Here is a 26,779-nt window from a genome sequence, read left to right as displayed (position 1 = left end):
GCACAAGTGGGCTCTGCCGATAATACCGACCCCAGCACCGGTGTGTAAAGCAACTGTTCACAACACTAGACCCTGTAGTGGCATATACAGTGCATGCAGAACTGGTTGTCGTACTCCCCGGGCGTTCGCGGTCGAGTCGGCCCTCTGTTGGTATTTGTGTTGGAGGCCACAGGGCACGGACAGTTTTATTTCTCGGCCTGTGTCGGCTCGCAGCAGGCCAAGAGTCGACAGACGGTCCAACTCTACTCCGCTTGCAGTCGGCCACCTTTGGGGATAAAAATAGGACCGGGCCCACCAATTACGCACCGCGTATTCTGCGTCAGGGGAACACGACGAGCTGAAAGCGCCTGACGTTGGAACACCCCGTTTGCGAGAGGTGCCCAAAATGTCAACAACGACATTTGCCGAGTTTATTCCGTCTCTCCTAATGTTTCTTTGGGCCAACACCGTACAAACCAACGAGATGCAACAGTGTGCGAACCTGTCAGAAATGACCATGTTCTCAGTAGGAGTGTCTCTACTTGTCATGTTCGCGGCGACAGTGGTGTATCTGTCTGTCTGTCCCAGCGGAGTCGCCGGCAGCTTTCCGACTCGGCTGCAGACGTTGACCGATCTTTCAACCTCGTCGACCCGGAGACATGTCAGCAGTCAGGGCGAACTCGCTTGCCGCATTCGAAAATACACTGTTAGGAATCTTGGCATGCCCTCGTGATATGCCCACAGAAGCGCTCTGCAGGGACAGACGGGGCATGCGGCACTGGAGGCAAGGGCCAGGTGGCCCCATGTGGGCCATACCCGTCCATACACGGCCATACCCGCGCGCATCACGGAGGGCCCCCGCGTACCTCCGGCCTCCAATATCACGGCACCCCAAAGCCACTTGCTGTTCTGAACGCCAGATGGTGCACCTTTTGCGCAGTCTGCCCGCCTTGAGGTGCCTGCTGCCTGTTGCCTTGCTTTGCGCTAGTTGTCATCCTGCACTCCCGCCCTTGACAGCGTTCCTGCTCTCCACAGGTTGACCGAACAGCCGACTGCCATTGCACGCCCCCGCAGTCGGAGCTCCGTTGGCCAGGCCAAGTTAGCAAGCGAAGCGCGCGTGTGCGAGCGGGGGGGTTGGGGGTTGGGGGAGGGGGGAGGTGGGAGGGGATCAGGAAACTGTTAAACTGAGGGTTTTTTGAGCTCAAGATCAAGGAGTGGATGAGGTGACGGGGGAGTTTCGCATCGCGTACAAATAACCCAAAGAGAGTGATAGAAAAACTCTTGCCCATCGCCCCCCTTCTCAACCCTTCTGCAAGACATTCGCCACTATGCCGAAGCAGGTTCACATGAACGACAACGTTGAAGCCATCGGCGAGAAGCACGACGTCCAGCACCTCACCGGTGACTTCGACTCGGCTCTCGCCCCCGTCGGCACCCGTGGCACCGACACTGAGAAGGGCAGTATTGCCTCACACGGCGCCGAGGGAGATGAGCACCGCGCCCAGCTTCGCCGCGCCGAGCGCCGCCTCATTTGGAAGCTTGGTAAGTGTGGCTTGGGTCTTTGGCATGGTGCAGACAAAACGGCCCCACCGTGTACCGTTTGGACATCAGAAATCAGCGCGCTGACGCCACAGACTTTGCCATCCTTCCGTTCGCCGTCCTGCTCTACCTTTCGGCCTATCTTGACCGTGGTAACCTCGGTAACGCCAAGCTTGCTGGCTTGCTGAAGGACGCCCTCGACAACTCGGACACCAACTACAGTATCGCCCTCTGCTGTTTCTACATTACCTACATTATCCTCTCGATTCCCGGTACCTTGCTCGCCAAGCAGATTGACCCTTCCAAGTCGATCGCCTGCGGTGCCCTCATCTGGTCGATTGCCGCAACATGCCAGGCTGCCGTCCAGAACCGTGCCGGCGTCTTTGTCTGCCGTCTGTTTGTTGGTGTTGGTGAGGCCTTCTTCGGCCAGGCCATGGCTCTTTACCTCACCTACTTTTACACCAAGCACGACCTTGCCAAGCGCATTGGTTTCTTCATCAGTGCCGGTGCCGTGTCGGGCGCCTTTGGTGGCCTCATTTCGTTTGGCGTGACTTCCATCAAGCACCCCAAGATTGACAACTGGCGTGTCCTCTTCCTCATCGAGGGTATCCCTTCGCTCGTTCTTGCCATCTGCGTTTTCCTCTTCATGCCCTCGCGCCCCGAGTCGACACGCCTCCTTAACGAAGACGAGCGCACCCTGTGCCTCACCCGCCTCAACGCCCAGAACCTCCAGGAGTCCACTGTCGGCATTGACTGGAGGGGTGTCCGTCGCTGCCTTACCGACTGGAAGACGTACTACGTCAGCATCATGTACAGGTAAGCACTCCCGAGGACAAGAGTCGGTGCTGACAGTCCAAGTTGCATGAACCTCACTCTCGGCTCCGTCAGTGGTTTCCTGCCCACCATTATCAAGGGCTTTGGCTTCACCAACGCTCGCGCTCAGCTCATGACTGTCCCTCCCTATGTCGTCGCTCTCGCTGTCATGCTCATCGTCACCAACATCTCCGACAGGCGCCAGAGCCGTGGTATCCCCGCCATGGGCATCTTTGCTCTCGGCATCGTCGGCTGGGCCGTCCTCCTCACTGTCCCCGCCTCGGGCGCCACACACGCCCAGTTCTCCGGTCGCTACTTTGCGTGCATCTGCATCGTCGTCAGCGGTTACTGCAACATCCCCATCATCATGGCCTGGCAGTCGGCCAACACCGGTAACCAGAGCCAGCGTGCCACTTCGCTTGGCATGCTCAACGCGATCGGCCAGTGTCTCTCCATCCTCGCCTCGTTCCTCTTCCCCAGCGTCGAGGGCCCCAAGTTCACCAAGGGCTGCACTGTCAACCTTGCGTTCCAGTGCCTCGGCCTCATTCTCGCCTGCCTCATCTCTTTCTGGTACCGTTGGGAGAACAGGCGCCGCGACAAGGTCGAGGGTGGCCCCCCCGCCAAGGGCACCCCGCTCGACGTCATCGAGCAGCACGACCTCGCCCCCGGCTTCCGCTACGTTCCCTAACTCGGGTTCTTGCGTGTGTCCCGCAACCCCCCCGTTCTCAATACCATATCCATATCCCAGCGTCATAGTCCCCCCCACCCTACCCCCGGCTCGAATACTTGTGAAGAAAAGAGCGACGAAAAAGAGAGTTTGCGTTGTGGCAGTATAGTCTGTCGAGCCGTAATGTACGATGTATCCCAGTAGTGCAAAGCAACCCGTTGGCCGCCCTCACACTCGTCTGAATCTGACGGTATGGCTCTGGTAGGTAGGCCCGTCCATGCAGACATTCCAGATTGACCAAGCCTGTTAGAACATGGAGCAAGAGTGTGTGGCAATGTGTAATAGACGGCATAACTAACAGTAACCTTTTTTCCTTTTACCTTAAATTCGCAACAATCCCTGCATAATTATGCTACAGGCATGCCGAGGGTACCGAGGTTGCCGATGCAGGACGCACGGTTTGGCTTCCGAGGACGCGTGCGTACCTCTCAATGCCGGCACCATGAGCCGACCATTTTGCCGCACAACTTCAATGAACCATGCAGTGATCGGGCGTCGTCAGTCAAAGGCCCACTGTACCACTGTACCACTGTGATATTCTTTTGCAAGTGGCGCCTGTGGTGACGACGCTGCACACTCTGTCAGCAGTCTTATAAGTCTTACCAGTACCAAACCAACTTTTGCCTGTCCAATAAGGCACAGGTGTGCGCAAACGGCTGTTCCATGCTCGACGTCGTTCTCAAAAAAGCCCATTGCATGTTGTTGTCATTTATTTGTCTTCCTAAATGTTATGTACAGCTCCCCTCTGGGGATTACCAGTGTCGTCGACTTCTGCCCCGCCCACTAGAGTACACAGAGACAGTCCTGTTACTATCTCACGATATCACAACCAGCCAGTTCACGGTGTGGCGGTAGATGGAATGAAAATCAGTTACCAGAGCAGCACGAACCGTTGGTCGTGCCGTTGGTCGTGCCGTTGGTGCCGTTGGTGTGCACGCCGTTGGCGCCGTTGACACCGTTGGCGGCGGGGTTGCCGCCGACAAAGGCCTCGTCGGCGTTGCGCGACTTCTTGTCGGCGGTGGATGGCACGTCGAGGCCCGGATTGCGAGCGAAGAAGCCCGACGGTTTCAAGTGCACCTTGAGGATCTCCACGGGCATGATGGGCCAGTCCTCTGGCCTCGAAATGTGGGTGACGCCGAACGTGGGCCAGGCGACAATGTCCTTGTTCTTGATGTCGTCGTCGCGGTCGACCCACTTCTGGAGACCGAAGTCGGGGCCACCGGGGTTCTGGTTGATGTGGAGCTCGGACGGGAACACCTCCTCGTCGCTGTAGCTGGTCACAAACATGTTGTGGCGGGCGAAGGGGGCGCGGTTCCAGACCATGGAGCCGGGCTTGGCGAGGAGAGGGGGCATGTCCTTGCACTGGATCTTGTAGCCGATGGGAGCGCCGGTAGCGTAGTGCAGCTTGTTGGGGTTCTGGATGGCCCAAGTACGCGTCTTGCTGGCGTCATAGTCGGTCTGGGACTCCTTGGACTTTTCAAAGACCGTCTTGACGGTGTGGAAGCCGTTGCCGTAGTAGTTGTCGGGCGAGCCGACCTCGGCCTCGTCAGAGACGACGTCGACCATGGCGACCTGGTTGTTGAGACCGTCGATCATGGGGTCGACACGGAGGGAAAAGATGTGCTGGTGGTGCTGGGCAGCAATCTGGGGGGCGACGACAACCTCGTGAAGGGGGTCGGACTTCTCGTTGGGGCCGAGGCAGTAGGCGTTGACAATACCAGTAGCCTTGACCTCGAGCTCGATCGAGCCGTCGAGGGCAAAGTTGAAGTAGAAGCCGTACTCGTAGTTGGCGACGGTGCAGATGGACGAGATGACAAGCTTGCGGTTGCGGGCAACGTGGGCGCGGTTGTCACGGAAGTCGGTGTGCTTGTGCAAGATACCGGCGTCCTCCTCGTGGATGCAAATAGCCGACTTGATAGTCTGTGCGGAACCGTTGCGGGTCACAAAGTCGGCGTCGAGGTAGGTGATCGAGCCGAGACAGTCGCAGCCAAGAGCCAGCGAGTTGGCGAGGGCACCGATTCCGTACTCTCCAGTGTCAAAGGCGTGCTTGCGGTGGTGGGGGAAAATGGCCTTGGCGTAAGGAACAACCATCTCGGCAACCGAGATACGGTGGAAGACGGGGCGAGTGCCCAACGCGCCGTCGTCGTAGGTGATACCCGAGAGAACGAGACCCTCACGGTAGGTGAAACCAATGTGGAAGGTCCAGTTCTGCCACTTCATGACACGACCGGCAAGGCTGTACGAAACACCCTCGGGCTGGATGACGTGAAGGGGCTTGAGGGTGTCACGGACCTTGAAGTCGGGCTCGTCCAAGACAATCTGCTCGGGGAGGTAGTTCTGGGCAGCGGCAGGGGGAGGGAAACGGGGGCGAGGAGCGGCCTCGGCGTACGCCTCAGCCGACGAGGCCGGGATGGGGTTCTCCTCGGTGGGGTTCTGGGGAGGGTAGTCGATGGTGATAACCTCGCCGGTGTGCGAGTCGATAACGGGAATGAAGTCGCAAGGGTGGGCGTAGAGGTTGTCTCCGGGGCGAAGGCGGGTGAAGCAGAAGCACTGCTGGAGACGGCGGCCGGGGAAGCGCTCGTCAATAGCATTGCACCAGCCGTCAACGTAGAGGAGCTGCTGGTCGATACCAACAGCGTCACAGGCCTCCTTGACCTTGGCGTCGGCACGGCAAATGTCCTCGGCCCAGAGAAGCTCCTCGGTCTGGAGCGAAGGGTGAACATCCTCGGCGAGGAGGGTCCACGAGGAAACAACAGCCTCGAGGACCTCGGCCTCGCCCTGGAGGTTTGATGGGAGGTCGACAACGGCCTCAAACGCCTGCTGGGACTCGTTACAGATGATGTGAACCTGGTGACCGGGTCAGCACAATCGCTCAATTAACTTGAACGTTATCTCCACTCACGTCAGCCTGGCGCTTAATGGGCGCGGCGGGCGAAGTGCGAGCCGAGGCGAGCTCCTTCTCGGAGAAGAGTCCCTGCCAGCGGAGCACGTCGTACTTTGGCGGCTCGAGGAGCGAGATCGAGTTGAAGAGAGGAGTAGCGGGGTGGCCAGCGAAGCCGCCCTTGGCCATGTGGTTGCGAACGGCCTGCGAGGCGTTCTCAATCTCGGCAATCGACAGGGGGTCGTAGGGGTGAGCCATGGTGGCGGCCGGCTTGACGGCCGCGGTGTTGGAATTTGTAGCAATGACCATGGTGGTGTGTTGAGGAAGTGGTGGGTGATGGAGACAAGTGGAGCATCCTGCGTGTGCATATGTAGTCGGTCGCTACAAGCTGAGAGGCGAGGCAGTCGGGCATCCAGCAACGGAACGCGGCCGTATCGAAGAGTAATCAGGCGGATTGAATACCCGGTGGTTCTTGCCCACGGTCGCCTCCGCATGTGTGTTAACTTGCCCACTTCAATCATTTCGTATCGTGCTAGAAACCAACAGATGAAAGGCAATGCCCACCGTATCGCAGTGGGGGGTGGTAACAGGTAACAGGCGGGTACACGGTTAATCGCGCAAAGGCCGCCGGGTAATTAGGACGGTATCGCCTGGCACCGCCAGTCTTCACCACTAGTGGCCACTGGACGCACTGGTTGCTCAGGATGTCTAGGTGCCGGACATGCCGCGACATGTCCAACGGGTCAGCACTGGCGCACTGGACGGCTATCCGGTGTGAGGACATGGACACAACGAGGCCAGTGGCCCGCGGCCAGCGGTTGGCCGGCCGGCGTTTGTTCGGTCATGAGCGCCTGTTCGCCTTGCCAGCAAAGTTACATAGTTTGGTAACTGTAGATCTGGTGAGACAGAGGGCCAGACCGTGGCTACTGTTGCATTATCGGCATCCTCTGGACCACCGGCCCCGCCGCGGCGGACGACGACGACGCATGCTCTACGTTGTGCGCAGCTGATCAGTGATCTGGATCAGCGGTGCGATAGGGGAGAGTCGTCTCCTCCGAGGTCGGTTACGCCTATCTGTGATCATGCGCATAATCAGGCCCCTCCATTTATCCCTCCCAGATACCTTGCCGAGCAATGGAGCCTTGCCTGCGCAGGCACTTGTTGTCAGCTGATCTTGTCCAATGGTCTTGGCGACAGCCCATGAGAGGAGAACACCGCAACCGCACTGTTCGGCTTGCTGCGACCTGGAGCCCCCGCGTCAGTGTGCAGTTTAGCAGGTCTAATCAGGCATTTTGGCAGTCACTGGATCACTGCCCACTGACTGGCTCAAGTGCCACAGGCCACAGGGCCCGGCAAGTCTCGGGCAAAGGGCCCGGGTGCAATGGAAAAACGCATCGAGATACGGTCAGGCGCGCAGGCGGGGACCCAGGGCATGTGCCGCTCTGGCGTCGTCGGCGGTCGTCTGTCGCGCGCGGGAGAGCAGCCGGTCCAAGGCAGAAGAGAGAGAGATTGGGAAAGGGTCCTTCGGCGGCCAGACCCACACGATCCAACCGAACACCGGCTTGAGCGAAATCCACAGACATTGTATAAGGTCTCACCTCCCATCGTACTTTATGACAGATTGAGCCCCCATCACAACCACCCGCCCCCTCCCCCTCCACCACTCGCCATGACCATCGCCGACCCACCCCCCACGGACGGCTCGCACGCCGAGCAGGCCGCGCACCACCACTTGACAAGCGACGATGTCTGTCTCGAGGACCTCGGTTACCGCCCCGAGCTGAAGCGCAACTTTAGCAAGATGGAGACCTTTGGTGTCGCCTTTTCCATCATGTATGTGTTGGGCGGTGGCGTGAAGCGATCCGCGCGTCGCGACGACCAACCTACAAGTGAAGGCCAGTGCTGACATGCGCGTGCAGGGGTGTTGTCCCTTCCATTGCCTCGACGATTTTCTACAACCTGGTTCGTCGGTGCTGCTTTACGGCGCCTGCAGTCTCCACAACACCATGCTGACCTCCTCACCAGCCATACGGTGGTCCTGTTGGAATGATCTGGGGCTGGGCCGTGTCCGCCTTCCTTATCATGTTTATTGGTCTTGCCATGGTGAGTGAGACCCACCGGCCGGTTTTACCAGTCTCCAAAGCACAAAGCCAAGCAAAAGGACAAACCCGCTTCGAGCCCTGTTTGGCTTTTCATTGTGCTCTGACATTTGACTCCGCGCAACGGCGAGATAAGGTCTCCAATGCTAACGGTCAACCAGGCAGACTTGGCGTCGTCCATGCCGACTTCGGGTGGTCTCTACTTCTGGACCCACCGCCTCTCCCCCGCAAAGGTAAGCATCATGCATGGACCATCACGGACGGGGAGTAACACGATTCTCACACCACACAGTACCGCAACTTCCTCGCATGGATGGTCGGATGTAAGTGGCGGCATGGCGCGGGATGGCGCTTGCAAATCCCTTTCCCGCCCCGCACTTCCCCACAGCAACACCCAGAATGCTGGGCGGGTCGTCACGAATGTATGAATGCTGTTGCTGACATTTCGCCCAGACAACTCTTTCCTCGGTAACGTCGCCGCCATCTCGTCCCTTGCGTGGGCTTGCGCGGGTATCTTCTTCGCCACGCGCTCGCTCATCGACGAGAACTTTGCTCCTAGCGTCGGTGCCACTTTTGGCCTTTACTGCGGCATCCTCTTCTTCTGTGGCTTGTTCTGTGCCTACTGCACCACCATCTTTGCGCGTCTCCAGACCCCTTCGGTTATCTTGAACGTCGCCCTTGCCCTCGTGACCATCATTGGTCTCCCCATTGCTCGTCGTGGCGAGCTCAACACTGCCAAGTTCACCTTCACCGGCTGGGAGAACCTTTACAACTACCCTAAGGGATTCACCTTCTTCATGTCGATGATGGCCCCCGTCTGGACTATTTGTTCGTTTGACTGTGCCGTCTCGATCTCTGAGGAGGCTTCCAACGCGTCGGTCGCCGTCCCTGCTGCCATTGTTGGCGCCATCGGTTCGGCCGGTGTTCTCGGCACTCTCATCCTCATCGTCCTGGCGCTCTGCATGGGCCCTTCCGTCGAGGACATTAACAACTCGCCCATCGGCCAGCCCCTCGCCACCATCTACTTCCTCGGCTTTGGAACCAAGGGCACTGTTGCTCTCTGGTCCTTCATCTGCATTTCGCAGCTTTCGATGACCGCCTCGCTCATCCTTCCCGCTTCCCGCCAGGCCTTCGCCTTTGCTCGTGACGGTGCCCTCCCCTTCTCCAAGTTCTTCTACCACGTTGACAAGTACTCGGGCACCCCCGTGCGCACCGTTTGGCTCGTCTGTGGTGCCGCCGTCCCCCTTGGTCTCCTTGGCTTTGCCGACCCCGCGAGCGGTGCTGCCATCAAGTGAGTTTCTTGCATACGCACTAAAGTACATGGAAACTGACTCTGTCCTCAGCGCCATCTTCGCCCTTGCCATCATGGGCCCTTACGTCGCCTACGGTATCCCCATCTTCGCCCGCGTTGTCTGGGGCAAGAGCCTCTTCAAGCCTGGCCCTTGGTACCTCGGCAAGCTCTCCATCCCCGTTGCCATCATTGCCCTTGTGTGGATGGTGTTTGCCTTTGTTCTGTTCTGCTTGTGAGTTTTCGTCTTGGGACTCACATCCCGTGCACCCTTTACTGACACTTCCAGCCCCGCCGACATGCACCCTTCCGCTGGCGAGATGAACTACGCCATTGTCGTCACCGTCGCCGTCTGGCTCTTCGCCATTTGCTTCTGGTACTTCCCCAAGACCGGCGGCAAGACGTACTTCACCGGCCCCAGGACCGAGGACCTCACCGAGGACATCCTCACGTCCGACTATGCCGAGACCCACGACTACAACGGACACTCTGTGGACGCCAAGAAGGTCGACGGCGCCAGCATAACCACTTCCCCAGTTGGACACCATAGTTGATTCAGAGTGGTTATTGGGCTCGTGTGTCCGGTGACTCTGACTCAACTGTGACGCACCATGGGATGCGAACGGTCGTGTGTGTGTTTGGTCAACTATGCGACTGGCCACCAACCGACACCTTTATTTACAGCCAGCAATAAACGATTTTTTTCGACAAAGCCCCAACCACAAGCGGGCTGACGGCAATTGCATTATATGTTTCATGTAAGGGGGGGAGGGATATCTTGGGAAGGTAGTGGATGAGACGCGCGGGGGAGGATGTGGGAAGCGAGTTGTTGGCTATCTCTTGTAAGCCGGGTAATCACTGTGTAGATAAACGTTGTGGATGCAAAAGATCCGATCATCTTTCTAAGCGGGTTGCGGTCGTTATACTGATATACTGATGAGCATGCATTAAAATGCTCCTGCCAGTTGACTGCTGTTGTTGTGAAAGGTGCCACAAGCAAAACGCTACGACGATCTTTCCCCTCCTTTCCGTCCTGCCACAACTGGACGCCGCCTCGGAAGCAGTCGTGCACACAGATCAGCGGGGCGCAACACCTTTGTGGTGTGGCCACCATCACTATCCACGTCAGCCAGCTTTCGTGTCTGCGTGTCCGACTCTCTTCTTTCCAGGCTACGGGGGAGTGGGTTACGCCTCTTGGTGAGACGCTGACATGTGAACAGGGCAACGATGGGAACAGGGCAACAGGAATGGAAGCGGGAGTCACCGCCACGGTGTCATGGGTGCCTCCTGTCTGTTGGTTTGAATCCGCCACATACCATCCATCTGTCTCCCCAGCCCACTTTCACACCCGCTCTGACCTCGACAGCTTGGCAGAGTAGTGCTCGGTGTCAGTTAAGCGTTAAACGCGAAGCTTGTTTGTGCACGATCCCAACCAGCCAACATGTCTGGCGCGCCACACGGCACAATGTGCGGTGGCAATCGCCGGTGGGCGGTCTTGTCGTGGGACTTAAATAACTTTTAGTTGACTGCGCACCGTGCCATGCGTCCAACATGCTTGGTGGAATGGGTGGCCTGGTGGATGCACACGACCTGGATGGACCCTTTTCGGGGCATGTGGCATCGTCACCCCCCACCCCTCCTAGCCTCCTGGGTAGGAGACAAATAGTGGGCAGAGTTGGGTCCTGGACTTGTCCCCCACATGCCTGACCGGCTCGCCAGGTGAATTGCAGCGGGTGGCAGCGGTTGAACCCCCCGGAACCCCGTGCGATGGACAGGTTACTGACGTTTCTGGAACTGGGGAAAGGGGAGTGTGCGTCTGGCCGATCGTGTCGGAGCATGCTGCGACGGACTTGCCGGGCCACTGGCGCCCACCAACCACCGCTGGCGACACTGGCGAGGTATTGCTTTGACCCAGGTTTGGCCGATGCGGCATGTCATTGGCGTCTTGCTCTGCCATACGCTCTGCCCCACATGGCCCCGCAGTGGGTTACGTGGATCGTCTTCGCGTCGCGGGTACACGTTCCGCCTGAATCGCTACACACGAGAGTGGGCCCGGACATCCAAGCGCTGGCATCCCTTGGCGGTATCAGCAGCAGAATTGATAGCCGATATGGTCAACACCATGAGATAATCACTCGATTATGACCATGTTGCAGAGTGGAAGGCATCCAAACTGGATAGGGGACTGACGTTTGTCGGCTCGTGTGTCTTGTCCGCACCCATATTGGATTGTGGGATGGGAAAAGGAGTCCGACGACGCAGGAATGTCCAGGGTCAGATCTATAAGTGACTACAGAATAGTATCGCTTGCACGGAATCACCGTTATCTAGCACATATTGAGCTGAGAGATAGCCAAACCTCCAATCGTCGAGGATGCCCAAACACGTCGGACCCAAACTATTTTTGCGCAGTCAAGATGTGGGTGACTCAGATATCCCCTGCCACACGCCAACGTTGGCAGCAGGCATGTCTTGACGAGATAAACGGTTTTGCAAAACGCATTTGAAACGGAGATCCTCAGCAGTGTCCGTCAGCTTTGGGAATTCCAGCGGCGGGGTGGGCCTTCTGGACCCATTGCTTGATGTGAGACATGTCTGTGGTCATGTCGTGTGGGTGGGGGTGGACGATAAGTGCGGACCGTTTGGGCCGTTTGCGGCGGCTGCCCACACGAGAGGACGATCCCAATGCAATTGGTGGGTAAACAGATCCACCCTGTAATTACCCTTCTAATTACCCATAATGCTTCGCCGGTGCCCACAGCCGGCACAAACGTCACCCGCCGTCCCCCGCCCGTCCAGCGAGCGACCCCCACAGCGCCACCCACCGCATGCTGTCACCCGGGGGCCTCGACGTTTGGGTGAGAGTTGCTATCACGACACCAACAGACTCCCACTGGCATCGGGTCATCTCGTTCCCACTCTAGTCTTGTTATTCACCCCCGCCACTTCATCCTTTGATCTCCCACCGGGCAATCACACTCTCTACCAGAAGTGTCCGCGTGCGCCAAGGAGATGGATGATCAGCAGCCCCGCAGTACCGGCCCGGACCGTTCTCCAACAACATCCTCTTCGCGCCTCATGGACGGGCCCGCGCGTAAACGGTCACTTAGAGCCTGCGACGTGAGTCCATCCGGGAGGACCTGGTGATCTGGTGACAACCTCGACTGGCGCTGACGCTAGACCGTTACTACCCACACTGCATCCGTTATCGCTGACCTGGGTTGTCACTTTGTTGACATGTGATAGGGCTGCAGACAGTGAGTGCTGTTGTCGTCGTCGTCGTCGCTGCGATGTAGCGCGTCGCTGACCCCCACAGCCGTCGTATGAAATGTGAAGACCTCCAGGTATCAACATCAACAGGCAAGTCGACATGTCGGGTCTGTCGCGAGAACCGCCAAGCATGCACCTTTGATGCACCCGTTCGTAAACGGTAAGTGTACCTGCAGCCTGCAGCACAACACTCTCGTCCTAACTTGTACAGCGGTCCGCGCCCAGGATGGCGACTTCGTGGTTTGTCGTCGCCAGAGTCCACCGCCCTAGAGGTCAAGCAGGACAACCAGAATGGTGGTCCAATGCTACCTCATGCGCGTCCCCACCTACCCTCCTTGGGCCCAGAAATGGCAGCAGCGATGGCCGTCGATGGTCACGATGATGACACCGCGTCCCCCCCAGCCAGTCGACAGTCGTCGCGTGCACGCCCTCGCCCACCTCTCCTTGGCCTTCCAACTGGTCTTGTTGACCAACTGCTTGCCGTGTACTTCACACACGTCCATGTAGGTGCCAAGCTGCATGATGGCAAACACTGACATTGCAGAATGTGTGGCCTCTCATCTACAAGCCGCTGTTTCACCCGCACTCGACATCGGCGCCCCTCCTTCTTGCCATGCTCGCCATTGCTTCCTGTGTTGCACCGCCGGAGACGCAAGACGGGTCTGGTCTTGACAAAGAGAAGCTCTTCCACATGGCCGAGAGCGCACTTCACCGCTGTCGAATGGAGTGTCGCATCGACATTATCCAGTCCCTCATCCTCCTCAGTCTTCGCCAGACGGGCTGCGGCGACAAGCACTCAGCCTTCACCTATGCTGGTCGGGCTTGCTGCATGGCTCTCAACATGGGTCTCAACCTCGCTCCGGCTCAACCCGAGTCGCCTGCTGAGAGCGAGCAGCGTGCCCGCGTCTACTGGAACTGCTATGTCCTCGACAAGACTCTGGCCGAGGAGACTGGCCGCTCGTTCATACTCCCTTACCGTCGCTCGAGCACTCCGCTTCCTTCGATCAACGAAGCCGACGAGTATGAGACTTGGCCTCCTCTTCCGACATCAGCTCTCCCACTCCCCAAGAGTGTGCGTCACATTGTCCCTCGCCGCGGATACGTCATGAGCTGCTTCGTGTGGACATGCCACCTCGCCATGGTTGTCGAAAACATTCTCGACCTCGACGACGTCGGACCTCCTGCGCCTACCGACCCGACACACCCGTGGGTCCAGCAGTTTGCATCCTCGTTCCACATGGACCGTGGCGACATTCGAAACAGTGCCGAGCGTATTTCAAATCAACTGGAAGGCTGGAGACTTGCCATGCCCCAAACCCTTGACGTCGACCTCTCGCCCAATGTCTCGCCTCTGCCCCACATGGTGGTCGGTCTCGCCTGGTACTACAGCACTCAGATTCTGCTCCACTCGCGCTTTATCAAACGCAGGGCCGTCTATAACCAGCAGGATGCGTCCGAGGTCGAACTGGCTGCCCGTACACACTCGATCTGTTCCAAGGCAGCGGAATCGGTGATTGACATGCTCGCCCACCTCGACCGTCACAGGCTTCTCAACTATACAAGTTCTGACATTATACACATCCTCAGTCTGGCTACACTGTTCGAGGCTTTCGATGCGAGCGACCCCAACGAGGCTCTGGCCGAGAGAGCCAAAGTCAACTTTGCTCAGTGCTGTATCTGGCTTCGTGACTGCTCCAGCTCGTGGCCAACGGCATCCGCACACAAGGTCTTTTTCGAAGGTCTTATCCAAGGAGGACTCAAGCTCTCGTCCCCAGAGGTCCTTACCGACCTGCATTCCCAGGCCATCTCCCCGGGCTCAAACTCGTTTGTGGGCTCACCAACCATCAGCGATGGACTGCGCGCCGTTGGTCGCAACCTGTCCAACCCGGACGGCTCCATGCCCAAGACTTGCCTGCCGCCACTCGGCGTGTCATCCATCTTCCAGCTGCCCCAGTTCTACTGGAACCACCTCACCAACGCTCCTCCGATGTCGGCTGAGCAGCAGGAGCAAACGCTCAACCCGCCTATGGATTTCCTCGTTGGGTCGTCTCCCGAGGCGTTCCAGAGCATGAGCATGCCCCAGCAACAGTGGTCGATGGGCCCAGACCAGCACCATCACCAGCAGCAGCAGCAGCAGCAACAACAACAACAGCAGCAACAACAAATGCAGCCCGACACCAGCCCCGCAAGCTCGTCCATGGTCAGCGCTCCGCTCCCGACCATCAGCGGGCCTTCGCCAGGCATGTGGGATACGACCGGCATGGACCCGAACGTGAGCGGCAACAGCGGCTTCCCCCTCAACGACCAGTCTGCCGTGTACAATGCCCTGATGTCGTTCATGGTGGAAGCTGCACGCGCACGCTGAGCCGCAGGGTAGAGGTGGCAGGTGTGGCGACGTTGTCCTAATTGTAGTGTACTGTACGTAGTATTGCTCTCGGAGAATGAAACTCGGTTGTACATGGTCGTGTTCCACCTGATTGGCCAAGGACAAGGACCTACTCGCCCAGAAATGACCTGCGGATGGTGTATGCTTACATGCTTACTGACCTTGCAGCGGCAATGTCGGAAATCCTAATCGTGCAGGCGGGGGGAGCTGCCAGGAACGATCGTCGCTTCCGTCGTCGCTTGCCCAATATCGCCATCCGCGAGCCGCCAAACCCGCTGCGTGCTGATTATTCACATTCACGATGAGCTTCACTCTCATGCTTTCAAGTACAGAGGTTCAGTTCATGCGACTCGTTGAACTGAAACGTTCTCCGCACCGCTCTTGCAAGTCAGCTGAGCAGCGGGACATGCGCCGTGAAGTCGTCCTCCGTTTATAGACCCTCTGTGGATCTGTGGGGCTTGGCAGTCTGCTCGACATCCCTCAATCTCACGAACAGACAACCAATTATGTTGTTCTCCCTCGTCGCTGCAGTCGCGACAGCATGGGTGTTTGCAGCAACTGCCGCTGCACAGTTGACGCCGCCCAACATTGCCTTCAATGTGACGTCGCTGTCATCTGCGGGGTTCCTCTGGTACTATCCCGACGGCCTGCTCATCACCTCCAACAACACCAAAGTCTGGAACCAGTCATGGGAAACGACGTCGCCGGGCTCCAACGGGGTGACTTATGTCGCAGGCAATTCGTACCACTACGCCCAGCCCTCAACATCCCCCACAGCTGTGTTCTGTACATTTGTCGGCAGCCGGATCATATTATACGGCGGGTACGACAACTTCACCTGGGGCACGGACGGTCGCACGCCGCAAATGATGCTCAACTGGACCACGACCAGTGCCGAAACTCTAACTCCGCCGTCAGACCCGACTGGGAATGAAGGTATCATTGCCGACTCTGGAGAGCTAGAATATGGGCACCACGATGTCAAGGTGTTCACCACATCGGGATTGGGGTGGTGGAGCGTATCGTCGGTCACTATCGAGACGGGCCTGGTGACCACGGCGTGAGTGGCACTTGGGAACGCCACGGAGAGCTGAAACCTCGCAGTTCGGATTATTCGCTTGTTCCAACGTACGACGAATACGCGGTCGTCAATGGCACTAAAAACACTCGTTGGTCGTACCCAGGTGGCAAGTGGGAGGTGCAGTCACCTCTCGATCAAGCCAGCGCCGAAATCATCTCGGACTGGGCCGCCGACAACTTTTCTACTGTCCTCAACGGCCTCGCCAGCCCAAAGGTCGTCATTGACATACCGGCCAACACCAGCTACGTGATGGTCAATGGATCGACGGATACGTTCCAGGGCACCTACTATGTGGATATTGAGCCAAAGCAGTACAACTACCTGTACCCCGCCAAGCTCAACCAGCCCACTGGATCCGGAAGCAGCTACTACATCGCGCCCCATACCATGGCAATGACCTCGTTGGACCCGACTGTCAAATACAACATGACCATTGCCGGGGCCACTGGCTCGTCCAACACAATCGTCATCAGCGGCGTCAAGTACTGGGCGGGAGTCACAAACAGCACCTGGCCAGATTTCAGCCCCATCAACAACACGGTCGTCATCCACGATCCGGGAAAGACAAAGGCCAACACGGCCGCTATTGCCGGCGGTGTCGTGGGCGGCGTGCTGGGCGGCGCCGTCATTGCCACCATTGCGTGGTTCTGGTACCGCAAGCGCGCGCGCACAAAGTACTCTGAAGACCCAAACTTTGTCATAGACGAAGGGCCCGAGCCATCGCTCCAGCCTTTCCTGCAGGACGATTCCCGCGGTGTTACTGCCAGTAAGTTCTTAACAGGTACATGTACTAACGGCAGACATGAACATGACGAATGGCACGTATGTGACTCATCAGGCATACGCCAACAACTCTGGCGCAACCCCGGTCGACAATTCTGGAGGATACTCACCCGAGGCCATGGGCTTCAACAGCCCTGCTGACTCCAAAGCTCAGCAAGCTGCTGCGATAAGCATGGCTGGTGGCGCCACTGCTGCCGGCACAGCCGCCGCAGCTAGCCGTCCTCGTCGCCAAGGGGGCGTAGAGCAGGAATCCGACGCTGGGGGGCTGGAACCGGCCGAAGATGAGCCTGTCGAGTATGTTCCTCCCATGTACGACCCCCAGTGGGCCACAAGGGGGACCGGGTCATCTGTCGCTGGTTCCTCGGTCACAAACAGCTATAGTGTCGCAGGTTCAGAAAAGCGTTAAATACGACGTGTCTATGAAAGAGATAGGCAATAGTGGCAGGTTTTATGTCTGACGAGTCGAGAGCGTCTCCGTGGCCTGTGTAGCCTGCGTAAGGTCGCATCGCGTTGGGATGTGTATGTGCAGACTCGGTTACTTGATTCTCCTTCCAGAGATCCAGAGACGGGCGTACACGGTTAAATTGCCGGTTCTTGGGCCACGGAGATTTAGGGCCGGCAGGTCAGACACACCCTTCACATCACAGAAGCCGTCGACTTCCATCTATCTCGCACACCAACTCATCAACCCATACATCAATGGGCTGGAAGAAGAAAGCAGACGAGGCGCTCGCCAAGCGCGATGCCGCTATACCGACAGCATGGCGATTGACCGGCACGCTACCGCGCAACTCGACACCGCTCCTTATGACGTCAGGTATCATGGACACCGTTGAGCTCGCGATCGTAGAGCTGTCCGCAACGGCGCTGGCCGCAGCCATCGCCTCGACGCAGTACACAAGCGTACAAGTCGCGACGGCATACTGCAAAGCGGGATCGATTGCGCTGCAGGCCACCAACTGTCTCATCGAGATCTTCCCGGACGAGGCCCATGAGCGAGCTGAATGGCTTGACGCCGAGCTCGAGCGAACAGGCAAGACGGTCGGGCCCCTGCATGGAGTGCCGGTTTCGATCAAGGACCACATCGATGTCAAGGGCCATGACTCGCCGTGTGGATTCCTCAGTCTGGTGGGCAAGATGGTGGCCACAGAGGACGCGTACATGGTCTCGGTCTTGCGCGCCGCCGGGGCCGTCTTCTACTGCAGTGGGTTGATCTTCCCTGTTGGTGTCTGACCCAGCAGAAAGTACAAACCCACAAAGCATTATGCATCTCGAGACAAGCGGATACTATGGGGTCACGGTGTGCCCATACAACCGTGACTTGACATCAGGCGGTTCTTCAGGCGGCGAAGGTGCCCTTATTGGTATGAAAGGGTCACCCCTCGGCGTCGGCACGGACATTGGCGGCTCGGTACGATCGCCGGCAGGTGCATGCGGTATCTTCTCGTTCAAGCCGACCGTCGGTCGCATACCTTACCTCGGGTGCCAAGAACCAGCGTCTCCGCCCGGCTGGGACGGTATCGAGGGCACCCACGGCCCGATGGCACGTCACGAGGACGACCTTGAGCTGTACATGAGGATCATCCTCGACAGCCGTCCGTGGCTCGCTGATCCCAGCACTCAGTTTCGACCTTGGAGTCCCGCACCACCTCTGGGTCGCAAGTTGCGTATTGGCATTCTCAGCGAGGACGGTGTCGTCCGCCCCGTGACGCCTATTCGGCGCGCGCTCGGGTGGGCAGTGGACAAACTGCGATCGTCGGGGCAATTTGACATTGTCGACTATACGCCGTACGATGGCGCCAGGGCGTGGAGCCTCATCGTGAGTCGGCTACTGCAGCGAACCGCGTTCAAAGCTAATGCACAGAGCAAGCTATACTGGGCGGCCGACGGTGGTTCGACAGTGTACGACAACATCAAGCCCTCTGGCGAGCCCGTTATCCCGCTCACAAAATGGATCATCGACGAAGGTGGATGGGGTGGCAAGCCCGCTCCAACGGTCAAACTCGTCAAGTGTCTGGCTGAGCGCGACGACTTTCGCCTCGCGTTTGCTCATCACTGGCAAGACTCGGGCGTTGATGTCGTCCTTTCACCCGTCGGGCCGTCGCCAGCCCCACAGCATGGCACCTCAAAGTACTGGAATGTGAGTTAGGACACACGCACGCAATGTTGGGCTAACTCTCAGTACACTTCCTTCTGGAACCTCGTCGACTACCCTGCGGCAGTGTTCCCAACTGGCCTGTTTTGCAAGGAGTCGGACAAAGAGGACCCAGAGTACAAGGCGCGCAACGAGCGCGAGAAATATGTTCTCGACACGTACGACCCGAGCGTTTCTGTTGGAGTGAGTAAGCCCCCACGAAGCTATCGTTGATGCCAGGCGCCGCTCTGTCTCCAGCTGATTGGGTATATCGGGCACGACGAGAGGACACTTTCAGCACTCAAGGAGATGATGTCTGTGCTTCGGAACTAGGCAGGGGTCCCGTTGTTGAGTGACCTTGGTTGAATGTGGCGGTTGTAGTGGCGGTTGTAGTGGGAGTCGGCGGTGCAGATTATTAGCATACTTTTGCATGCTACACCACACATGTGAGATCTGTATCCGCAGCGACACGAGTGGATGCACCCAATGAGGTAGTGACACAAGTGAAACCTTAGGCGTGGGTATTGATGGCGTCCAAGGAGTCAGTCATGGCAAAGTCACATTGTTCCAGCTTCGAATCCATCAGTGACCGATGGGCCAGAGATGTTCAAGACCAGTCCCCCCCTGTAGGAGACTGAACGTCTCTCTCTCTCATCTCCTCACACTTACTTCTCTCCACCCATATCCAGTAACAATGGCCACCTCCCTTCCTGGTATGCCTCTCCGACCCAAAGCCCACAATGCTGACCCCAGCAGAAGAGATTGAATGGAACCCGTTTTGGACCTTGACGCCTAGCGAGATGGCGGAAGCGTATGCTCGCATCCCCGTCTACCAGGAATGTCTCCGCGATGCCGGCCAACGCAACAACCTGCTCGCAATCCTGAACTCTGGTATGGCTACGGCCATGCAGTGTATCCTCGCGTGCGAACGTCTTGGTCCACAGGCGCCCCACTCGGCCGACAGGTACGGGAATGGGTGGACCAAGAGCCAGTATTGGTACCTCGAGCGTAAGGCGGTGGCGACTGATGCGAGGGCCATGATTATGCTTGCAATGTCGTTTTTGGCTCCCAACGAGTTTGGCGAGGTCGTGGACACGAACACCAAGCAGCGTTTTGATCTCTGGACAGTGATGATGGAGGCTGAGAGGGCAGTGGATGACCTCCAGAATGTTGCGCTTGAGATGCGCAACCCTGGTCCTGTGGGTCCGCTGCAGTGAGGTTGGAGGATGGTGATGGAGTTTCAACATGTCGAGATACCCGATGTCACCTCGACCTGTACTGTACGTAGTGGCATGTACATTTGCGTCTATACTGAATGCTGCATGCAACACCCAGCTCCAACAGAAAACTGCCACAAGGCCACAACCCAGTACCCGGAGAGTCATGGCGGATGACGCTGTAACGTGAATGACGTCACGCGCCGCTGGCCGCCGTGCCTCGTCGCCCCGCCCGTCCCAGCATGGTGTGCCGTACGACAAGCCATGGCAAGATGGAGACCTTCCCTCTCATCTCTTCTCATCGACCGCATCCCCGCCATGCCCTCCGACGAAGAGGCCCAGATCAGTACCCCGCCGCACACTCCGCCGCATCCCGCAGCGCCAGCCGCGACGGCCCCAGCGCCAGCGGCGGTAGCAGCAACGTCCGCACCCCCGCCGCGTACCAGCACCCCAACGCTCGCCAGCCACCACCCTTCGACGGAGCCCCCATCTCACTCGCATCCGTCGTGTCCGAGCTGCGGCGAGGTGCCGGGCGAGTACGTCTCGCTCGCAGAGTATCGCCGCACCATGTCCATTGTGCGTCTGCAGGTCTCGGTACCCATCTCCAGTACGTTCAGTGGCTGTGGTCGAGTGTCCGTTGTTGATGGAACACACAGTTTTGGTCTCACTCGGCACAATGCTCATTTGCGGGGCAGTCATTGACCCCGGTCTACGTAAGTTGCGGCGGCCTCGCTATCAACTGACCTACAGGTGGCATCAATGTGCTCTACCCCACCCTCCTCACGCCCAACGGCATGCTGCTGAGCGTGTACTGGGGCGCGGTCTATGCCATCCAGGTTGGATTCTGTCTCCTGCTCATCTTTGCACAGTCGGATGACACCAAGGTACGGGCAAGCTGCCTCTGTAGCTCTTGCTGACGAATACAGGATACATTTGTCCATGGTGTGGGGATGAAGATTGCCGTCTCCAACTGGCTTATTGCAGGTTGGGCAGTGTGCTGGGTACGTCTCTCATTTGGCATAACACCTAACCCTCCTTAGACCTTGCGCATGTTCAAGACAGCCGAGATTTGCGTCTTCATCAATGTCATCACAGTGTACGTATTGAACAACTCGTCCTGGGCTGACAGCTCCCAGCGTCTGGATGAACATCACCCTGCTCAAGTACCCGGCATCTATCATGCACCCTCTCCGCGCCATCTTCATCCACGGCACGACCTCGCTCCTCCTCGCCATCCTCTTCAACCTCACATGGGCACACAACGGCTTTGTGGCTCTCAAGTGGGTCATCAAGGACGAGGACCTCCTGCACAAGTGGACGTGGCAGGCCGTCGGCTGTGTCTTGGGCACCAACTTGATTTCAGTGTTTTGGGAGATTGGCGCTCGCCAATAGTACGTCCCGCCTTGCTGTCTTGCCCCCTTTCCGTATGCTAACCGGTTCTAGCCTTTTGGCCGTCGCAAACGAGTACCTCCTCTTCACCCTCCTGTTCGCCTCGGTACGCATCACCCCTTCGCTCCCAGAATCGGCGCTGCCCAAGCCTGTGCCTTTGCTCGTCACCATCATCGTCTGCCTCGTGCTCCACCCGATCGCTCTTGTCGGCGGAAACGCGTATGCCATCCACCAAGGACGCCGTGAGGGCCAGATCCGCCTCCCCGACGACGATGAGGAGGACCGCCAGCGCGAGGCGGAGATTGAGGCCGAAGTGCAGGCTCGGATTAACGCACGCGCGCGGGAGCGTCAACAAGGTCACACGCAACACTGAGATAGGCCGTTGTAGCTCGAGATGCAGACGCAGATGCACTGTCATGCCTTTCATTGAAATACCTGTTTTGGTCAGTAGCTGCGTCAGATTCACTCCATACGTCATCAGTGGATCAATGTTTGGCACCGGTGGACAATGTTCTACCCATTCAGTCCCAGGGCGGCAATCACGAGGTAACCTGTAGTCAAAACGGCCACAGCGACAGCACCACCTCTCCCACACAAGTACGAGTCGCCCGCACATCTGGTCAAGTAGGTCGAAGAGTCGTAATGTATAATGCATCGGATGTTCTGCTCCGAGATGCGAAGGAAGGAGTGGAAAGGCGTGACAAACGAGCAGCCAATCGCTCGTGCAAGCTTCGGCGAGCTTACAGGCCGCCACGGAGGGCAAGGACAAGGTGGATGGTGGTGCCGGGGGTGATCTTGTAGTCCTGGATGGTCTTGTCGTCGCCCCTGGGAGAGTTAGTGATCGACATTGAGGGGTGGGGCGGAGAACGGTGTGCGGCGTTGACGCGGAGGACCGCCGAGCACGACGCATCACAGGAGTCACTCGCGGGGGGGGGGGGGGGGGGCAGCCGCTTGGACAACTTGGATACAGTGCACACAGGACACTCACATGGCCTTGCCGCCAAAGATGAGACGCTGCTGCACTGGGGGAATGCCGGCCTTCTCCTCGACGCTCTCCTTGACCTTGGAGATCTGACCAGTCAGCTCTGTGTACCGCTCCATGAAAACACCAGCTCACCTGCCACTCGGGCTGCACGTCAATCTCGACCTGATAGTTGTTAGAAAGAAGGAATCGCATAGGCGGCGGGGGTAACTCGACATACCTCCTTGCCGGTCAGTGTCTGGACGCGGTCAGCTCTGTCATCGAGAAGGCCACGGCGGTGGGACGAGCACACGCACCCTAACTTTGAGAATCATGGTGGTGGAGGTTGATGTGGACTTTGAGAGTGTTGGAAAGGAGCGCGCTTGGTGTGGCCTAAGCGCGATGCGGTGTTGAGAGTGAGGTGTCTGTTGGGAAAGAGAAGAGGAGACGAGCTGGACGCGAGCTGATGCAACCATCCTCCGTCTCCTGTGGCCGCTGGGTGGCGGGGGTTGGAGACGTGACCGTGGGAGAGTTGGCCGGTGGAGGTTGACTCGGACTGACGTCGATCCAGGTGAGTGTGTTTGCTTCTCTGTGTGTCTTCCTTTCGCACTCTTCGTCCCATCCCAACTCCAATTGCATCTCTCACACACCTCTCACACAATCCATCTTCCTCTTCTGACCCCACAACTCACAGCCGAGCAACGCTTGGTGACGCTACGATGACCTCAAACTTTCGGCACAAGCGCCAGATCATGTCCGGCCCCCAAGACTCACCAACAATGGTATGCCCCCTCCACCGACCTCGTCCCCACTTCCTCTGTTCACATATGTCTAACACAAGTAAAGAGTAATATGGGAGTATCTTCAAGTGAATCTACCCATCCTGTCCCTCCTCGCAGCAAGCCCTCGTCGTCCAGGCGTCTCTCAAGCATGCGACAGCTAGGCACTGTCGCCCCCAAGACCGCCGCACGCAAGCGCAAGGAGCGTTCCCCCGAGCAAGATGTGCGCATCCGCCTCGACAGTCCTGAGGATGGCCACTGGGAAGGCGGAACCTGGGTCAAGCACGAGGTGGCAAACGACTCAGATGAAGATGTTCGCATGTCCGGCGAAGAAGACAAGGACGACAGTGAGCAACAACGACCCGCAACGGAGCTGACTTGGCAGTGTTGCCACCACCACGCCCAAGTAGCGGAAGCAGCAAGCGGCGCCGTACCGCAGACATCCCGCGAGCTCACACCCTCTCTCCCAAGTCGGCTATGGCATTCTACGAGGTCGGTTCAGAGCGCATGGAGGAAGACCCGCCACCAGGTCCTCCACTTGTTCACCAGTGGAAAGAGGAAAGCGAGGAAGAGTACGAGTGGGAAGACCTCGTCCAGCAATCTCAGCAGCACCGTACCTTAACATCCCAGAACTCACAAGGGCAGCTCTCCAGCTCTAACAACATGGACGTGGACGACTCCTCACAGCCTCCTCAGACGAAGGATCCACCCAGGTTTCTGATTGGCAACCGGCTATTGGAGCCACCACTCTATCCTGTGTCTGATGACTCGGATTCAAACTCCGAATCTGATTCTGGCAGCGAGGGTGAAGCGAGCGAACCTCTTAGGCTGAGCCGACAGAGCAGGTTCTTGAAGGAGAAGACATACTCCAAGCGCTTGGGGTATACTTATCGTCAAGCAATTACCGAAAGCGAACGGATGAGGCGCTACAGCACCCCTCCTGAGCCCGATACCCGCACTCCTGAAGTTTCGCCTCAAGCCTTTGACTACCTCGATGTACTGAGCTCTCAGCGAGAGCAAGATCATCTACATCTCGCCGCTTACGCGAATGATGTCGAGTGCGAGGAGCAAGGAAAACACAATGTGGGTTAGGGCGTGTTGATCTTCTCTGACCCAGACAGCCGAGTCTCTCTCCTTCCGAATGCTCGGTCACTGCCCTAAACTACCAGAGTCAACCCTCCAGCCAGTTCAATATGATCCCTATGACCGACGCATTCGACGCCAGTCGCCATCATGTTCGTCATGAACTGTCCTTTGGCTCTACGGTCCACGACGAGGGGGTCAATGGTTTGCACCCCCCCGCCGTCTTTGAACAAGACCACCCTCCGCGTCTACGGTTTAGTCGGATAACGATGCAGTCCCCCAGTCGAGGGTGAGCTCGCGCCACGCTGTGGAACTCTGACTCGTCAGCGACCACAGCGCTCAAAACAGACCAAAGAGCATGTCGTCTCCTCGTGGATCAACCGAAAACAGCATCAAGGGCATTCCCCATCGCTTTCTCAAGCCCCTTCGCAGGATCTCGGTGGTGGATCTTCGGGAACATTACAGCTTTATTGAACTCGACCGCACTTTGCTCAAATACACTCGCCGTGCGGCTCTCGAGACTGCATCACCTAGTAAGCAGCACCCTCGCACACGAGCTGCGGAGACACACATTGTCCCTTTGAGCAATACTCCTTCCCAATCGGGTTTGGCCTACGCCACTCAATTCTGGCCATCCAAGCCCTCCCGCTGTCGCATTTCTCCTCAAACACATGGTGACGGCCAACCCTATCCCCGTCTCAGGTTCACTGTTGACCCTGCTGGGTCGTTGCCCAGACCGCCACCCTTGCAACGTCAGTCCGTGACTCCATCCCATCTTCAACCCCGTCGACTCTCCCAGTCGCTCGACAATGGCCCCAGGCTACCGTTGTCTCAAATCACTGTCGGCACGCTGGTGGAGCCGCCGCCTTGCGCACAAGAGTTTCAACCATCTGTGTTTACAATCACACAGACGCAGAGAACGGAGAACAGTCGCCGTGTCACTCAGCGTTCCGCAAGGCTGTCATCCCCATATTGGTCCGAAGCGAGCTCCATGGACACAGAATCTCTCCTCAACTTCTGGCAACAGGTCGAGGAAGACACCCCCAATTGTTTCGCCGATCTTGAAGAGGAGTTTGTCACCAACGGTCCTACCGAAGCTCTCGTTGCCCAGGAGAACGCACCGGAGGTGCAATCGGGCCACAATCCCGCCCAGGTGCCTCCCACTCAAATCCCCCAGACCCAGGCCAAGAAGCGTCCCGCCCTGGCGGACATTACCCCGACTGCCGCCGCTCCTAATCGCTATCTCTCGGGTGTCGAGATCACCGATCACCTGCTTAGCCTGGCTGACCGGATGACCGCCGAGTGTGTTGCCAAGAGCACCGCCCGTAATGATGCCAGAGGTCGAAGGATGGCAAAGGTGCGCCAGAGATCAGCCCCCCGTCGCATTAGTGCTACCGAGCCTGAGCGCCCGAGTCGCGTCTGGAGTGCCCCTTCGTCTGCCGCCACTGCGTTCGCAAAGCCGTTGGGGACCCAACCGGCGGTCAAGCCCTACACATCGCCTACGAATCGCTCCAACCCCCTTGGCGTTCACAAGGTTGCGCCCGGAACGAACGGTCCTGCTGCATCTAAGGGGGCCACAGTGCGTCCAACCAAGGCCACACCTGTGCGCGTCCTTTCCCGGCCAGCAGCCACTCAACCGGCCAATGCATCTCTCAAGCGTGACAGTTCCTTCTCTGGCGGAGTCTTCACTCGTGGGTTTCCTACGCGGCCGTGTGCTGACCCATACAGAATTCAAGCAACCCACCCGCCTCAATACCACACCCCCGCCACCGCCATCTACAGCCCAAACCATCTCTGCTCGCATCCGGTCGTCGTTCCCGTCCTTCGCCCAAGCGCTGCCGAAGCCCACCCACGTTGCGCCACCCAGACTGGGTTGGGTTAGGGAGGACCGCCGCTCCCAAATGTAGGAGCCCATGATCTGACGTGTGACCTGTATAGCCTCCGTAATGTGTATTCCTTTACCCCACAATCGTCATGAGGGTTGCCAACCTGGCGGCCCATCATCGAATCCCCCCATTTCATCGTCCCATCGTCTCATGTATGTGTGTAGGCATCCGAGTCTCCTATGATCAGATCAGCGAATGTACCTTGTTATGTCAGACGCACGCATTCATCGGTCCGAGGCAGCAACATCCAACATTTCAGGAGTAAGCAGCCTCTCTCCGGTGCCCAACGTGTCAACAACACGAACAGCATGCTGGCTGGTGTGTATGAGGCTCAAGGATGAGGTGATGGTCACATGTTTACCCAACGGCCACACAACTCTCCTTCTTCTCGCATCAACAAAGTAGCAGTGACGGAAAGAAGCACCACGTCGAGATCGCCATTCGCCACCTCTCGTTGGGTTCAGCGGACGACCCCCCCGGTCCG

The 26,779-nt window shown here is 58.0% G+C and overlaps 9 protein-coding genes across 9 annotated transcripts; 8 read left to right on the top strand and 1 right to left on the bottom strand.

The window, feature by feature from the left end:
• Nucleotides 1-1,307: 1,307 nt before the first annotated feature.
• On the top strand, nt 1,308-3,019 carry EHS24_003533 (uncharacterized protein; the record flags this gene model as incomplete). Its single annotated transcript, XM_028619202.1, has 3 exons — nt 1,308-1,521; nt 1,614-2,334; nt 2,377-3,019. 3 exons carry the CDS (start codon nt 1,308-1,310, stop codon nt 3,017-3,019), a joined length of 1,578 nt encoding a protein of 525 aa, XP_028472376.1.
• Nucleotides 3,020-3,925: 906 nt separating this feature from the next.
• On the bottom strand, nt 3,926-6,248 carry EHS24_003532 (uncharacterized protein; the record flags this gene model as incomplete). Its single annotated transcript, XM_028619201.1, has 2 exons — nt 3,926-5,905; nt 5,961-6,248. The coding sequence occupies 2 exons, from the start codon at nt 6,246-6,248 to the stop codon at nt 3,926-3,928; spliced, it is 2,268 nt and encodes a 755-aa protein (XP_028472375.1).
• Nucleotides 6,249-7,608: 1,360 nt separating this feature from the next.
• Nucleotides 7,609-9,880, top strand: UGA4 (GABA-specific high-affinity permease; the record flags this gene model as incomplete). Its single annotated transcript, XM_028619200.1, has 8 exons — nt 7,609-7,772; nt 7,859-7,901; nt 7,965-8,042; nt 8,200-8,271; nt 8,331-8,361; nt 8,492-9,329; nt 9,382-9,561; nt 9,616-9,880. The coding sequence occupies 8 exons, from the start codon at nt 7,609-7,611 to the stop codon at nt 9,878-9,880; spliced, it is 1,671 nt and encodes a 556-aa protein (XP_028472374.1).
• Nucleotides 9,881-12,404: 2,524 nt separating this feature from the next.
• Nucleotides 12,405-14,961, top strand: EHS24_003530 (uncharacterized protein; the record flags this gene model as incomplete). The annotated part of the gene is made up of 5 exons (XM_028619199.1): nt 12,405-12,446; nt 12,573-12,583; nt 12,643-12,756; nt 12,808-13,099; nt 13,141-14,961. The coding sequence occupies 5 exons, from the start codon at nt 12,405-12,407 to the stop codon at nt 14,959-14,961; spliced, it is 2,280 nt and encodes a 759-aa protein (XP_028472373.1).
• Nucleotides 14,962-15,488: 527 nt separating this feature from the next.
• EHS24_003529 (uncharacterized protein) lies at nt 15,489-17,252 on the top strand (the record flags this gene model as incomplete). Its single annotated transcript, XM_028619198.1, has 3 exons — nt 15,489-16,042; nt 16,087-16,829; nt 16,864-17,252. 3 exons carry the CDS (start codon nt 15,489-15,491, stop codon nt 17,250-17,252), a joined length of 1,686 nt encoding a protein of 561 aa, XP_028472372.1.
• Nucleotides 17,253-17,545: 293 nt separating this feature from the next.
• EHS24_003528 (uncharacterized protein) lies at nt 17,546-19,293 on the top strand (the record flags this gene model as incomplete). Its single annotated transcript, XM_028619197.1, has 6 exons — nt 17,546-18,050; nt 18,088-18,665; nt 18,711-18,986; nt 19,029-19,184; nt 19,221-19,246; nt 19,287-19,293. 6 exons carry the CDS (start codon nt 17,546-17,548, stop codon nt 19,291-19,293), a joined length of 1,548 nt encoding a protein of 515 aa, XP_028472371.1.
• Nucleotides 19,294-19,674: 381 nt separating this feature from the next.
• EHS24_003527 (uncharacterized protein) lies at nt 19,675-20,197 on the top strand (the record flags this gene model as incomplete). Its single annotated transcript, XM_028619196.1, has 2 exons — nt 19,675-19,693; nt 19,737-20,197. 2 exons carry the CDS (start codon nt 19,675-19,677, stop codon nt 20,195-20,197), a joined length of 480 nt encoding a protein of 159 aa, XP_028472370.1.
• A 318-nt stretch (nt 20,198-20,515) lies between these two features.
• EHS24_003526 (uncharacterized protein) lies at nt 20,516-21,959 on the top strand (the record flags this gene model as incomplete). Its single annotated transcript, XM_028619195.1, has 7 exons — nt 20,516-20,804; nt 20,854-20,910; nt 20,948-21,081; nt 21,124-21,198; nt 21,238-21,293; nt 21,334-21,588; nt 21,641-21,959. The coding sequence occupies 7 exons, from the start codon at nt 20,516-20,518 to the stop codon at nt 21,957-21,959; spliced, it is 1,185 nt and encodes a 394-aa protein (XP_028472369.1).
• Nucleotides 21,960-23,399: 1,440 nt separating this feature from the next.
• Nucleotides 23,400-26,316, top strand: EHS24_003525 (uncharacterized protein; the record flags this gene model as incomplete). Its single annotated transcript, XM_028619194.1, has 5 exons — nt 23,400-23,673; nt 23,712-24,409; nt 24,496-24,698; nt 24,746-26,100; nt 26,138-26,316. The coding sequence occupies 5 exons, from the start codon at nt 23,400-23,402 to the stop codon at nt 26,314-26,316; spliced, it is 2,709 nt and encodes a 902-aa protein (XP_028472368.1).
• Between the last annotated feature and the right edge of the window lie 463 nt (nt 26,317-26,779).

This window comes from Apiotrichum porosum, assembly GCF_003942205.1.
Source record: "Apiotrichum porosum strain DSM 27194 chromosome Unknown scaffold_17, whole genome shotgun sequence".
Classification (NCBI taxonomy): domain Eukaryota; kingdom Fungi; phylum Basidiomycota; class Tremellomycetes; order Trichosporonales; family Trichosporonaceae; genus Apiotrichum; species Apiotrichum porosum.
Note: the sequence above shows the minus strand (reverse complement) of the source record. Positions and strands in the feature narration are given on the sequence as shown.